Genomic DNA, 15,766 nt, shown 5'->3' with positions numbered 1-15,766 from the left:
TCATCTAGTTTTGTTGTTGTGGTCAAACATATGTGCCATCCAGCTTACTCCAGCAAAACTAGTCCTAGTTGACCTGAGGTATTTTCTTATCATTCTAGTGCATGTAACCACAACCCTGAAAATGCTACCTATTGTAAGTCTGTAAATATCAGTACAGCAACCATGTGCCTCCTTTTCTTGGAAGTATGAGCTCGTCTGCAGAACTATGAGAATCAAATTACAGAATATTAAAAACAAAAACATTTTTAGGTACAGGAAAAAAAAAGGGAAATTAATCTGAAAATCCGTAACTTTCGTACACAGCTAAAAACAAATTTAGGCTTAATGTTAATAGTTATTTTTTTGTATAATTACGGGACAATAGCATTTTATTAGCAAGTCAAGACCACAAGAAAAATTAAGTCAATGGAAAGAATAGAACTCTTTTGCTCATTTAAAAAGTTGTGTGCAAGAGAAATAGAAAGGAATGTGATATGGAGCATCTATTACATGAGTTTAAAAGCACAATTAATAATTATTTGAGTCTCAAGAATATTTAGAGTAAATAAATGGCTCGATCTATTCATGCTAATATTTTCACTTAATCAATTAAAATGTGTAGAAGATTGAGATTAGATAAAGTGGTACTCTGCTCTCCAGTATCTGCATTGGAACAGATTTTGCAAAAGGCCTGGAGTTATCCATCAAAGAGTTAAATCGCTGTGGTACATAATCTGGTATGTCCTGTACAATTGGACGGACTGCTACATTTTGTAAGACATGAGATAATGTAGACAAAGGTCATATTTTTTTTTTAAACAGGTAAAAGCATTTACCTGCTTAGTCTTTCTGTTTCAGTGTAAAACATCAGGACCCCATTTCTGTTGTACAGAAAATTACTTGTTTCTGCTTGTGTGTTCCTTAGGGGACATCTTCTTTGTTCTTTGTATTTACCTCCAGATACCCCAGTTTTCTTGTATGTGATCTTTCAGTAGTGTTGCTTCACGTATGTTTTCTAGAGTATATTTATTACTGAATTCACAGAGCACCTGACGTGCAGTCCATCTGGAAATCAGATAATCATAAACCTAAGCTTTCCTTCTTCCTACTCCATTTCAAATAGTTTTGCTGCATTTTTCTTTGATCAGATGTTGAAAAGCATATTTGTATGTTTATGTGTATGTTTATTAGAACACTGCGGAGCACTGGCAAATGATAGCTTATTTTGCTGTAGTTAATATAACTCAGAAAAATGCTTTGAACTTTCCTAACAGAAAGTGCCCCCAATTGTGGGAAAGTATGGACAACATTTAATTAATTGCTGTGCTTGACTTTGTGCCTTAGACCTCTAGGTCTCTGCATGAGCATCTGCATTAATGCCTTTTCTGAAATCATTTCTCTATTAGTTCAGCTTAAGGTAACAAAGCAAAGAAGTATGAAATTGTCATTAATACTTCTTACAAGTATTTAGGCAGATAGTTATTGCCCTGCTGCTAGAAGGGATAAACTTTATGTGTGATGCAGTAATAGTGTACTGAGCAAGAAAAAATAATACAGGGTAGCTGAAGCCATTTCATTTTGTGTTGGAAAGAAATACTGCTTGCTTGGTTGGTTGTTTACTTCTTGCGTCTCAGCTGATGTGCAGAAACTTACAACTAAGGAAGATGTACTAGCTGGATCATTTGTAATGGGAGAAGCATATCAGGAACATACTTGTAGACATACCCAGAGGCAATTTGAGGGTAGTCTTTTTTTAAGGGCAGCATTTTTCAACTACATCTGATGCAGGTTAGGAAGCTATTGCCTCCTTTTGCAACTACAGGCTACAGGCAATCCACCCTATCCTATAGTGGGATACTACCAGTCCATGGGATCTGCTAGCATAAATTAACTCTATATAGAAAAGCAGCAAAGCAATCCTATTCTGTCAAAACTATTCAGATATATTCAGATAGAAACCCTAATAATATATATTCTATACATTAAACTAGACCATTTTAATAGAACAGAGACTTAGGGAGTTGCTATGTTAGGTAAAGGTCAGGTAAAATCTCTGTGGAAGATCAGCTGCCACTGGAACAATAATTTTGTCTGTCATCTGACACCAGCAGTTTATGAAGTATATTAAAGTAGCAGCTTTGAGGTGAGACACTTTAGAATTTGACTTCAGGTGAGCAACTGAGGAGCTTAAATCCTGAAATAACTTTGAGGACCTGGGGCAGTATTCCTTAAACACCTAACACAGCACCTATGCAGCAGACTGAAGAACGGATTCCTTACCTCAGCCCTGCAGTCACCCATAGACCATTAATTGTGGGTTAGTTATTCCAGAGTTCTGAAAACTAAATGAGGCCAAAACTATGGCATCAGGAGGACCATCAATTTCTGTTTAAACTGCTTGCAATAGAATATTTAGCATTTTGAAAAGCAGAGAACTAAACTTACATGTGCCAGTGAAACAAGTTTTGCATTTCAGATCCAGTGTCATCTGTAGGATATTTCAGCTTTATCATTTCTAGTCAGAAGAACAAGTGAATTATTAACCTATTAAAAAATTGAGCAATGGGGTAAGTTTAATAATTACTCTGATTGTCATCATTCATGGGGTATAAAAATACTAGGCACTGTTAGTAAAATATTTTCAAATAATATAGTCTAAAATATGCTCTGCTGCAGGTCATGGGATAACAGCAGTAAAGGAAAAAGCAGGATCTACCCTAGGAATTCATAATACAGGGTCAGCATCTTCAGAAACAGCAGAGTCTCCTGCAGCTGAAACACCAATTACACGTAAGTTCAAGTTCACTGAATTTTGACAAAACTCTTTGACATGATCAAATTAGTGCAATTTACAGACTTTTAATGTTTTGACCACAGAATCTAGTTTACTGTAATTTGTGACTTGTAGAGTTGAAAGTGCTATATGCTTGCTTTTTTCCTTTTGTTAGAAGAAGAAGATACTCTGGACCAAAGCTCTTCTGAGAATATTCCTTCTTCTTCATCTGGATCTCGTGGCATGTTGTCAGCTATCACTAATGCTGTTCAGAACACAGTGAGTCATTTTAGCTGGCCGCTCTGTTCTAGTTATTTTTCATCATTTTTAGGTGCAACTTCACTGCAGATCACATTGGTTAAGCTGTAGGTCTTTGTAAAAGCAGTTGTAAGTCTGTTTAGAGTCTCTTCCATGGCAAAATAACAGTATCAAATAATAATAAAAAACCCTGTTCAGAGCAATTAAGTTACTACTTTGTCACCAAAGTAGTAACTACTGCAAGTACAGAGGAAGTCTCAGTGAAAACTATGGTCTTCTCCTAAACTATGTCAGATTTTTCCAGTCCTTTATAAATCATTTTTGTAGTTGTGGTACCATCATCTGGTTTTCTTTTACAGTTAAGTCCTTCCAGAGGATGTTACCAGGAGATATGTTATCATTTCTGAAGGCAGGTCAAATAAGAAAATACTCTATCTGCTTATTTTAAGGCTTTTACTAAACTCTACTGTTAGTCCCTGGCCCTTGCCTTCACCTCTCTCTCTAGTGTCTCATTTCATATTAGTCTTCACAGAAGGTGGTCTGATTGCGGACTCAGTGAGGCAACATCTTTTGTCCATGGTTCTTCCCTATTACACTCTCCATACATTTTCTGTGTGTTGCACTTCATCCTTTTCTGATTTTCTGTGTTGCAGCTTTTGCAAAATCCTTTACCATACTGTTTCCAAATCAATTTTTGTGTCATTTTCTTCCCCAATGTTTTTGCACACATTATCACAGCAAATGTTTTCCTCTGATCTTTCCCGTATGGTGTTTCCCTTGAAATTTTAAGAGACTTTAAGCATTGGCTAAAAAAGCATAGAAGACTGACACCCTATTGAGCATGTTTTACAAAGCGCAATTCCTTTATTAGTGCATATCCACTTCACTCTGAGTGCCTCATCACTCTAATATCAAAGATTTTGGGAGCAGAAGGGGATTCCTATAGATTGTTCCAAAGACTGTTGCTACATAGTCTGGAGCATTGTAGGGCTTGTGAGGGCTGAACACCAGTAAGATCACCTGAGCATTGTGGAAGATTGGCAAATAAGAGAAATGTTCTGGTATGCAGTAACCTCTTAGAGAGGTTGCTGTACCACAGTGATGAATGTCACCAAACAAAAAGAATAACTTAAGGTCTCAGTAAGTTGCCTGTAATGCCATTTGAGACTTTGGTAGGGTTTTCCATAATATATCAGGAGCATCTGACAGATGCATGATCAGATTGAGGTTGAAATCTTTGGCCAGTGAAAATTCTTCAGTACATGAAGGACTGTGAGTGAGGGCTAATGCTCATATGAAGACGCAGGAAAAATGACTGTATTTCAATAGACAGTTGCAGAGTCATTACAAATGACAAAATTTTAGAAAGCAGTTAGGTATGGCAGGATCATCCTGTTCATGATAGACTTTGGCTCCATATTATTCATATGTAAAATACGTTCACAAGGACTAGATGCTACTTCAGATAAAAATTAAGGTGGCATTATTCATGATTATTTTATTGGCAATAGGTGTTACATTTTCTCCAATATGAGTCTTTTAATTAACCAGAAATACTTGCATAGTTCATTTATTGAAAATGTATTCAGAAAAAAAACCACAACCATAATTTAATAAATGTGTTGATCCTATTGTAAGTTAAAGCATAGAAAATCTAGGGACCTGAATGTTCAAAAACAGTGTTGGCAAAAACAATACTCTTACAGTTCATATTAGCATAAAGTGGAAAGAAAATAACCACATTGTGTTATTTTGTACAGGGGAAAAGTGTTTTGTCTGGAGGCTTAGATGCTTTGGAATTCATTGGGAAGACAACCATGAATGTCCTTGCAGAAAGCGATCCTGGATTTAAGAGAACCAAAACACTGATGGCAAGAACAGTTTCTCTCTCTCAGGTTGGATGTATTTAAATGCAGCTCTGTCAATTCCTCTGCCGTAATTTTAGATGCCTCAGGGAGAGGCTTTATTTATTGCAGTAGATACTGGCTAAGCTTATGGAAATAAGTATTATGCTTTATATTTGCTTCACTTCAGTTTTCTCACAAAATCACAAAAGGTAATGTAAAATCGTCTTTTCTGCATAATCACGTGTGCAATAGCAGATTTTAATAAGATAGTGTATGTGGTGATAAATGGAGACAGAAACAAATTGTTCATGTTTTTGTATCAGCTCTAGACAGTTACCTTCCAGCATAAACATCAGTATAGTACTGTCCTTGGAAATGAGTAATACTGGAATATGACATATGTTTCATTATGAATTAAAGCTGTGAAAAGTTGTGTCTTAATGTTCATCTAAACTAATAGTACCCTGACACAGTTGTGACTCATATGTTTGAAAGTTCAAGGACATGATAAAAACAGAATGAAAGCATAAGTGCTGTCAGTACAAAATTATTTTAGCTCTCCAGACACTGAGAGGAGGGAGGCTGTGGAAATCAATAGACACTGAAAAAACCTGTAATTTTACTACATGTTTACTTCCTTGTAGGGAGAAGTAAGATATTTTTCTTTTAATGAGATGTTTTATCTTTAGTGTTTATCATTCTGAGTGTGAGCAGGCTGATACTTTTGTAGTAGGCCAAAAGCAAGTAACTCCTGTTAAGGCCTACAGGGTTAAAATGAGCTTTTAAGGATGCCTTCCTAGACAATGTGCATGAATTCACACATAAAATCTGAGGCAGAAAGTGACATGAATCAGTTCTCATGGGTAGCATAACACAGTGCTTCCTTCTGAGTGATTTGTACATAAAACTTTGTGAGTGATCTTTTGAAGGTGGAGACTGAAAAATCTGCCATCATACATCTTTTGTAACAAATTAAAAACAGTATCTTAGAAATTCTGAATTGTGGACTAGTGTAAGTGGAAAGAGTTTACCTGCATCCAGAGGCTTACATGTGACCTAAGATGCAGTTCAGATGTATTTATCAGCTTTACTGTAAATTCATACAAGAGGCCATTTCTTACTGGGACTAGAAGGAAGGAATAGGAGATCCTATTCTGTACAGTAGTCTATCCTTCCTATACACTAATAGCAGTGTATAAGAAGACCACTCTAAAACATCCCCATTTGGTAAAAGTCATACCTTACTAGGCCAATCTCTTTTGTCAGTCCTGCTGTCACATAAAACTGACTTCAGTACGTGCTAAAAATATTTTATAGGAAATATTTATGTAGGTGCATTATTTATGCAAGTAGGTCCTAAAAATACTATTCTTCCCATTTTGTGGCCTGTGGAATGGACTACCTGACTCTTTAAAGCTGTGTATGGAATTGTCCTTCTTATTTTACTTTTGTTGTAATTGGTGGCAAAATTCATTATATGTATTTGTAGCTGATGTTGGTTTTGAGGATATAAGCAAGATTATTTGATGATTAGCAATTACCACTGGGAAAAACACACTTAGAATACTACTGAAATACTTTATTAGAGAAGTTCATCAAAAAAGAAGTTAGATATTTCAGCTCTAGAATTTCACCTCTGCACGTGTGATGTAGTCCCAAATGTTATTACTTTAGACCTGCAGGACCAGAAAGTAATAAAACCTGTCATACCTACAGCACTACCCACAAAACAACAGAAAATATGTGTATTTTTGCAGCTGTTGCGCGAAGCTAAAGAAAAAGAGAAACAGAGGAGGGCCCAGCAAGTTACAGTTGAAAGAACAGCCCATTATGGACTCCTCTTTGATGAATTCCAAGGTTTGTCTCATCTTGAAGCTCTGGAAATCCTGTCAAATGAAAGTGAAGCTCAGGTACAGTATGCAGACAGCATAAATCAAAATGGTTGGGAAAAAGTAGATCTTTACATTAGTTTTACTCTGCAGCTGCATGTGAAATGAACAGTAAGTTTTCCATCAACTTCAAAGAAAGTTGGATTGGTCCCACAGGCCAGTCTTTGGCTTCAGGAAATCAGTCTAAATACATCTAAAGTTTAAATCCAAGATTAACTGGAACAGCTTCCTAACTTAAAGTTATTTTTGTTAGGATCACATTTAGTGTATATTTATCAGCTTGTGACATTATGCAGATGTTTTCAGAATTTGCAAGGAGGTTGAAGTCATTTGGTTTTGTATCAGGCAGGAATTGCAGACCTACTACACAAGTCCAATTCCCTGATAAATATTCCAAAAATCATACACACATGCACACATGCACAAAATGCAGTTCTGTAAGTGTGAGACCTATACTGACATCCCAAAAGCCGCAGGAGGAGTGCAAGGGACTGAAGGCACTGCTAATGTCCTATGTGTTTCTAATAGCAGGGATTTAAAAATATTTTTAAGCTTTTATTTTAAAAGTTTCTATTAAAAAAAGTTCCTAATGAACCCTATAAAATGGGTAATGTTATAGGGAGGGGCCAAAAAGTCGTTCACAGTCTGAATAAGGTCTTCCAGCTTTACCTTGCATTTAACCCTGGGCATATGAGCTGGACACATAAAGGAGCAGTAAGAAGTTAACGTAAGATAATAATATCTTCATCCAGTCTCTCTCCCAAGCCAGTCTGCACATCTGTCAAGCAAGGTCTAAAAAAAAAAAAAACAACAACCCTTGAAACAAACCCAAAAGTAACATTCTGTATCAAATGGGAGAAGGCATTTCTGTTGGCTTCCATAGGCAGAGACTGTGATCATGGGATTAACACCATGTAACTGTAGTGCAAACATACAGCGATTCAAAGAATGTCTTTCCATCCCTCTTAGGCATGCATACCTATTAGATATGCAGGAACTTGCAGGTCCCTGAGACATGCAAAGACCTGTCAATACGTTCTTCAGAACTGGTAGACTGTCAATAATTTTGGTTGCATTTTGAAGGAAGGGAGACAGGTTTCTTTTTCCAGCTCTTCCTGTGACTGCTCAGACTAACCATGAACTCTGCCTGTGCTGGTTTTGCTTGCTGTCTTCATCCAAGCAATCCCCAAGTGCTTATTGCAGTTTGCAGTTACACCATAAATTTATAGTTCAAAACTAATATTCTGGGAGAAGGTAGAGACCTGATGATCTTGCAAGGCTGGTATGGTTTTTGTGATACTCAACAAATCTTGTTGATGGGAACTAAAAATGTGTCTACAGTGGTAGGTTTGAGCATAGTGGAAGTTTCTGTTTCCTAGCCTGTTTTGCTATCAGGCTCCAAATTAGCACTAAAGAAATGCTCTGTTTTGATGGGGAATGCTTACTTTTTCTTTCAAAATGTCCTTTCATTTACAGATTCAGTCATATTTAGCAACACTTGATGGAGAGCAGTTGGAGACTGTGAAAACTGATTTAATTGGTATAAAAGAGATCTTTGTTCCAAAGGAATCAGATGACGAAGTGGTGCACGCACAGAAGGGTAATTAGAAATAGAGACTTAACCACATGGATAGTTGTTACTTCTGTATATAGTAATTTAAAATGCTACAATCCAAAATATAATTTCTGATATCTAATACTCTTCATAAGGTAGTCACTAAAATTAATATACCAGAAGTTCTAGAAGCTAATCAATGCTTCATTTTGAATTTATATGGTAATTGAACAGTGGGATGTAGAAAATATAACATGAGGAACTATTATATTACTTTGCTTTGTTGTCAGTGAAAGCAAAACAAAAATAAGAAGGGAAAATAATAACCTTTTGGATAACTGAGTTTTTCTTACAGATTCTGTTTATGAAATTGTGTAATCTGAAAGTTTTGAAGTCTTTAGCAATGCTTTTCTGTTTAGCAGCTTCATCCTCACTTGGCACCCTCCCTTGCTAGATAGGGAAAAAATTGGGGTATAATAAAGAGACTTAATAATCCTGAACTTTTTGAGGGGAAGTCACTTTGAAACATAGTGGCAACACTGCTTTCTAGGTATTGTTTGGCAAGACATGGGGTGTGGAGTGTGAAAAATAAGGCAACAGAAGCATACTGTAACTATGGCCTAGTACACAGCATTGAAGGGAACAGGACTGGCATGACTGTCTGTAGATCAGCTTACAAAGGTTACAGTAAAATCGGTTAGGAGCAAAATAGGTGTCTTAAACAGGTCAGGAATGTTGGCATTCCCCAGAACAGAAGGATAAAAAGTTAAATTCACCATAGTTCACATCTACAGGCCTGTGAGTTCCATACCAAACCTCTTCCAGCTGATAGAAACAACCCCTTTGATCTGATTGAGGACTGGCTTATGCCATTGGACACTATGTTGGTGTGTTTCAGAAACAAAAAGATATCTCTTCCACATCTTCTTGATCTTCTCAGGGGTCCTTTGCCCTTAAAACCTACATTTTGCAAGATGGTGAAGTGTGGTTTCTCTAGCCTTCAGAAAAGTTAGAAAAGATAGAGATTAACTAATGGTGTTTGAAAATGTTAAATCTTATTTAGCCACTGAACAGTATTTGAAAACAAGCTAATTACCACTTATTGCTAATTTATTACCACTTTCTCATCACCCAAGTAATGGTATTTGTATGGTGTCAATTGCTAGTGCTATACATACTCAGCTGGGAGGAAGACTGGTACTTTTGCATTTCCATGTTTGGAAAGGGTACCCTAGACTCTCAGAATCTCATTCAGAGATGGTAGTGCTGCTTTTAGTTGCTACTCTAAACTCTTTCAGTCCTGCAGAAGGAGAAATAACTGCAGCAATCTTCAGAGGAGTGTTTTGCAAAAAGGATTTGGGCTTGTTCTTGGCAACCTTGAAACTGGAATTTTGAGGGGTTTTTCTTTTTGCATCTTTGCTTAACAGCCAGACAGGTACTAAATCAATATGAAAAGACTGAAAGGAAAAGACATTTTCTGACACAAGTAGGAGAAAGCCAAATGTATACCCTTCTCTCTGATGTTTCCTCTTTGATTATGCAACCCTTCCACATATTTTTCACTGCAGCTTCTTTTCCTTTCAGTTGCTTATGAAATAACGAGAGGAGAATATCTGACAAAGTAGTTTTTCCTACACACTGAAAGCCATTAACACCAAAAATTTCATATGTGAGGTTAAGGGAACCAAAGTGAGTATTAAATTAAATATGCCAGTTATCAAAAATTTGGGTAAGTTTACATTGGTCCAGTGAACTGCTTACCAGTTTTCATCATGCTGCAGTTTATAAAATGATTTGGCATTGTTCAAGAGCAAGTGAATTCAATGTATCCAAGAGGTGCTGTGTTGTAAAAGCTGAAAAATCTTATTGCCAAAATTTACTGATAAGGGCAGCAATGAAACGAACTCTGTGCTTCTCTTCGGCCTGCCAGAATACAACCTTCTTGGCCTGTTCCCCTGTTGTTAAGAGGAAAGCTCAGTCTCTTGGTCATTGCAGGTGAGCAGTTCTTCATGCTAAACTCTAATTTATTTTCTAGCACCAAAGATGTCCCTGTCCATGGCAGGGGGGTTGGAACTAGGTGATATTAAGGTCCTTTCCAACCCTAACCATTTTGTGATTCTATAGGCACTCTCTTTACAAGTACGGGTGAGATGTCCTTTGTTCTAACAGAGTATAATCTGAGCATCAGATTCCACCACCTTTCCACGTGTTGCAAGGTATTGTGGATTGTAGACAGTTCTACCAAAATCCCTAAACTCCTTGGAGAGTAATGGCCTTCCACTTTTAAGCCCAGTACTGATGATTTGCATAAATCAAATCGAATTTGCATGCCAGTTGGAAAAACTGGCCCTCCCTAATAAATAAAAAATAGTCAGAATATGGCAAGACATGAAATTAATTTTTGAAATACCTAGACTTTTACCAGGCTCAGTATGGGGACTTTGAAATTTTAGTGTCATGAAGCTAAAAAGATGGATTTTATATATTCCTTCAGGAAATGTTAATTAAGAATCCAAACTCAGTAAGTGCAGGTGAACAGAACCAACTAAAATCCCAACTTTTAGGAACTTTGAGTGTGTTAAAATATGGCAACTGTAAGTAGTCAAAGGAATATATGTAATAATGATGAAATTCACAGAACCAACTAAAATCCCAACTTTTAGGAACTTTGAGTGTGTTAAAATATGGCAACTGTAAGTAGTCAAAGGAATATATGTAATAATGATGAAATTCAAACACTAATGATATTTATCTTTGCCCAAAAATCTTGTGGAATTAAAGTGCAGATACTTTAAGGCTCATTACTCCGAAGCAGAAGAGAAAACATTCTTCATTGAAGCAAATCTCAATCTTAAAATAGAAAGAAAAGACATCTCTAGGTGTGGTTTGCAGACAGAGCAGTAGGGAAAGTGTTTTCCAGTATGTTTTCTCTGAAACTTACTTGTATCTGGCTCTGCTGCAGTTTTTATTCCTTGGTTTGAAAGAATAGGTTAGTATCTTCAGTTATTTTGTGGGTCATGTATTGTCAGATAACTAGGGATCATACAGCTTCTTCTCCTCTTTGCTGCAGTTTTTATTCCTTGGTTTGAAAGAATAGGTTAGTATCTTCAGTTATTTTGTGGGTCATGTATTGTCAGATAACTAGGGATCATACAGCTTCTTCTCCTCTTACCTGTTTTTGTGAAAATTAGTGGAATTTAGAATGGGGTAGAAAGAGTAGTGGAAGAGCCAGGATAGCATATCATATTTTGGAGGTATCTCTTTTTCTTTTTCTTTTCTTTGTTTGAGCATACGCACGCACACACCCACACTCCTCTTTCTTTCACCACAGTCACTGTTTTTCAAGTGCCAGAGTGCCTGGGGAAACTATTTGACTCGATGTATTTGATCATGTAAAATATTATAGTGATAATACCCTAACAGAAATTGTCTTGTTTTTTCTTGCAGCAGATATGGGAGAAGAGTTTGTCAGCATGCTCACTGAACTGCTCTTTGAATTGCACATTGCTGCTACTCCTGACAAACTCAATAAGGTTAGCACCTGTTAAGCGAGCTGCCCTCTCTTTCTTCAGCAAAGAGAGAAGGATTTGTTCTCAAATCTGACACAGAGCAGTACCTAGCTCAGTGCAGACAGTTCAGAAAGAAAAGTACAGGAGGGTGGGACTAAAATGATGAATACAGAAAAGCTTTCAGAGGAGAAGAGAGATTAGTGAGACAATACAGTCAGAGTGACTAGCTAGCACAATGGGCCCTGTTAGAAAGCCTTGACCCAGGGATGTCTCAGCAGAACAGAGTTCATGAGCGCAGCAGATTTGGTCTTACGTACTGGGATCAAAGGTCAGGTTCAGAATTATTTTTCTTGCTCATTGCGTTTATTCTTCTGAGGGACTTCTCCAGACCTTATTAGCCGGAAGCAAAGTCTTGACTTTATCCCATCTAGCTTCAATCATCTAAAAGTTAGACAGCTAGAAGCTAGTCACATCTAGTCACATTCGTACTATCAGGCCCCTTTAAAGGTGATTCACCTGCTTATCTTAGGCTCAGATGAATCTTTATCTCTAGCTGCATATATAGACTCTGGATAACTAGCTTAGGCTTAAGGCATAACATATTTTAATTTAACTTCATGTTAAAAAAGAGACATCATAAATATCCTACTAACCTTAACAGTAGCCTGAAGTGGTGTAGAACTTCAAGGCTTTTCCCACTTTGATCTACTTTCATGCCTGGCAAGGCAGCTGAAGATACAGTAGTTTCCTATTTCTTTTTCCTTTAAGAATTTAGTAAATCCTTCTTACCTCTCCAGTATTTTTTTTTTCTTTTTTTGTACGACCTTCTTATTTTCATTATTTTGGAAAATTATTCTTATGTAAATTCCTTTGAAAGATGCCTCCTAAAGCTGAAATATTAGTGACTTTGTTTTTCATGCCAGCTCTATGTGCTGGTTAGGAGTATCATACCTGTAGAGGACTTATCCCTGACTGATCCATCTTTAAACAGTCAGAAATGCTTTTCACAGAATCACAGAATCACAGAATCCCAAGGGTTGGAAGGGACCTAAAAAGATCATCTAGTCCAACCCCCCTGCAAGAGCAGGGTAACCTACAGTACATCACACAAGAACTTGTCCAGGCGGGCCTTGAATATCTCCAGTGTAGGAGACTCCACAACCCCCCTGGGCAGCCTGTTCCAGTGCTCTGTCACTCTTACAGTAAAGAAGTTCTTCCTGATGTTAACGTGGAACTTCCTATGTTCCAGTTTACACCCATTGCCCCTTGTCCTATCACTGGATATCACTGAGAAAAGCCTAGCTCCATCATCCTGACACCTACCCTTTACATATTTGTAAACATTTCTTAGATATACACTTAACTGAATTCCACACAGAGGCTTGGTATGTTTAAACTTCTAAATGTAAAAAGGAAGCATTAAATATATTGTAAATTAATGTTCAGGACCATAATTTGATATTCCATATTTGAACTGAACTTTGGGGTTGGGTTCTTTGTTTGGCAGGCTAGGAAAAAAGCTCATGAGTGGCTAGAAGAAGCCACTGTTTCCACACCAGTAGACATAGAGGAGAAGGTAAAAGAAGAACCGGGAGCACCTGGTGAAGAAAGCACTGAAAAAGAAGAGAAAACTGGCAGTGATAAACCAGAAATAAATAAAAACAAAACTGTGGAGGTAATTAGCTTTTAGAGGATAAGTTTCATGAAGCAAATTGTTATACTTTGATAAGATTATTTTTTTATCTTTGTGTGTCAGTGTTATGCGTTGTCCTTATTTTTTAAACTCATGGAAGTATTAAGAAATACTAACATATAACTACTCACTGTAAACCCAATAGGAAACTAACTTACATTAGTATTTTTACTGTTAGTCTGTTCCTATAAGAAAGTATCAAAGTAGCAGGTCCTCTGCTTAATGCATTGGTTTAATTTTTTCATATCTGTGCTTTTGTGTGTATGCATGTGTATGCACAACATACAGCACAGCAAGCTGAAAGATTCTGTGGTGTAACGATGATAGCATATTGCACTCTTTGGCATCTCTTTTTCCCAGTGACAGTACATGGAAGAAGTTCTCCAACTATTTAAACTCTTGAGCAGTTTAAATAACAAGCAGACAAACCAGAAGTATTCCTTAACCAACTCACAAGTGTTCATTCTCTTTAGGAAAAATAACTCCTAAGGCTAAAAGCATTGTGTCCGTTTAGGTAACCCCTCTTGTTGATAAGGTTGATTTTGATTGAATATTTTACACCAAGTTATTAAATATGGTTGGTATATTAAATGTGGTTGGTATCTTTGTCAAGATCTTTTTGAATTAATTCTAATAAAGAAATTATCTCTTACGTTTTCTTACAAAAAAGACCCAAAGAAGGAGGCAGAGTTACACTGTATATATTACTGATTTTTACGTGATTGCAGATTTCCAGCTGGCATCATCTTGTGAAAGGTGTAGTGCCATAGTGCTGGGTAGAATTTTCATCATTAAGGAAAAAAGCCACTTTCTTACTGGGAATATTATCCATTTCTACTCTGGAGAGTGATATGAGGGATGACTAGTACTTTTCACTCCAGATGAAATTAATTATGACTTATTCTAGACTTAAGGGATCTTTGTATTTGTTAGGACTAAGTTTAAAAGTGCTATATTAGAAAATCTGAGAGCCTGACCTAGTTTCCATACAAATAAATGGTTGACTTGTTCTTATTAGTTTTTCAGGACGAGGATAAGGTCCGTGTTTTATAATGTGTGGATATTTAGTTTTTCAGTATTGTTTGTGGGAATGACATTATAGCTGATACTACTTCACTGTGTTTGTGGCCGCATTTCCAGTTGGGGCAGGGAGGGCTCTGATGTTTCAGATTCTTTCCTATATATATATATACACACATATAATTGCCAGTGTTGTTATTATTGGTTATATTGTTTCCTGGTTTTAATTTAAGGAAATCTACATGCTGTCCATTGAAAGTCTGGCTGAGGTAACTGCTCGTTGTATTGAACAGCTTCATAAAGTAGCAGAATTAATTCTGCATGGGCAGGAAGTGGAAAAAACAGCTCAAGATCAAGCAAAAGTACTGACAAAGTGAGTAATACAAACATTTGCTTAAAACTCACGAAGGTCTGTTCAGTTTTTGGCACCTGAGGCACACTAAGTTCATGGATCAACAACAGCACTGGCTTTAGGGGTCCTGGTGATACATTTTCGTATGTAATCAAGCTATGTAGGCTACCTGTCATTTTCTGACATGGGCAACATATGTATGTTTACAAAACCATGTCTTGTTCACAGTCTGAAAGTTGTTTCTGCTCCAGCAAGTGAAAGTACATGCTAATTTGGGTTGCATTTCCTATGCATACAGTTTGCTTTTAGAGTGTACAATGCAGTCATCTTATTTGCCAATAAAGTTTCATTATCTATGGTTTATCTGCCAAAAACAGAAAAGTCAGTCTGCAGCTCTACTAAAGACCACATTTGTCAGCAACTTTGCAGTAAACCATGACAAAACATACATTAAATCGAAGAAGCCGGTTTATCCGTAGTAATCAATTCTACTGATTTCAGTGGGTTTTGACATTAAGGTGTGGTAAGCACTTGAGTTAAATTATTAAACTCAAATTACTTAAATTATTAAAGTAAGTAAATTATTTAAGCATTTATCCTCAGGAATGCTAGTAACAATAAAGGCCGTAAGAAACACTTCAGTCTAAAACAATGTACTTGAGCAAGTATTTTTCCAAATTAGAGCTAAGGTATGGTGCACTTTGCAGGATGAGGTTCTAGGTGATGTGTTTTGTGACTGTTTAACAAAATAGTGAAACGTCTAGGAACAGAACTAGATCTCCTTGTTTGCTTATATTTTAACCACAAGGGTACTTCCTTTTTAGTACATTTAGAGTAGATATTTTATTGCTTAGATAGGAAACTTCTCACTGTTCTCATTAAAGTTTGATT

The 15,766-nt window shown here is 36.7% G+C and overlaps 1 protein-coding gene across 4 annotated transcripts in view; it reads left to right on the top strand.

Moving 5' to 3' along the window:
* FAM114A1 (family with sequence similarity 114 member A1) overlaps positions 1-15,766 on the top strand; it is a 32,729-nt gene that overhangs the window by 10,427 nt on the left and 6,536 nt on the right. For 3 of the 4 annotated variants that reach the window (XM_065699020.1, XM_065699003.1, XM_065699029.1), the window contains 8 exons: positions 2,656-2,769; positions 2,928-3,031; positions 4,771-4,905; positions 6,615-6,767; positions 8,223-8,346; positions 11,749-11,834; positions 13,318-13,485; positions 14,757-14,896. In XM_065699020.1, the coding sequence (XP_065555092.1) occupies positions 2,656-2,769; positions 2,928-3,031; positions 4,771-4,905; positions 6,615-6,767; positions 8,223-8,346; positions 11,749-11,834; positions 13,318-13,485; positions 14,757-14,896 (1,024 nt within the window). The remainder of the gene's footprint in view (positions 1-2,655; positions 2,770-2,927; positions 3,032-4,770; positions 4,906-6,614; positions 6,768-8,222; positions 8,347-11,748; positions 11,835-13,317; positions 13,486-14,756; positions 14,897-15,766) is intronic. The other variant, XM_065699011.1, reaches the window with a different exon arrangement.

The sequence above is a fragment of the Lathamus discolor genome, chromosome 1, assembly GCF_037157495.1.
Source record: "Lathamus discolor isolate bLatDis1 chromosome 1, bLatDis1.hap1, whole genome shotgun sequence".
Lineage (NCBI taxonomy): Eukaryota > Metazoa > Chordata > Aves > Psittaciformes > Psittacidae > Lathamus > Lathamus discolor.
Note: the sequence above shows the minus strand (reverse complement) of the source record. Positions and strands in the feature narration are given on the sequence as shown.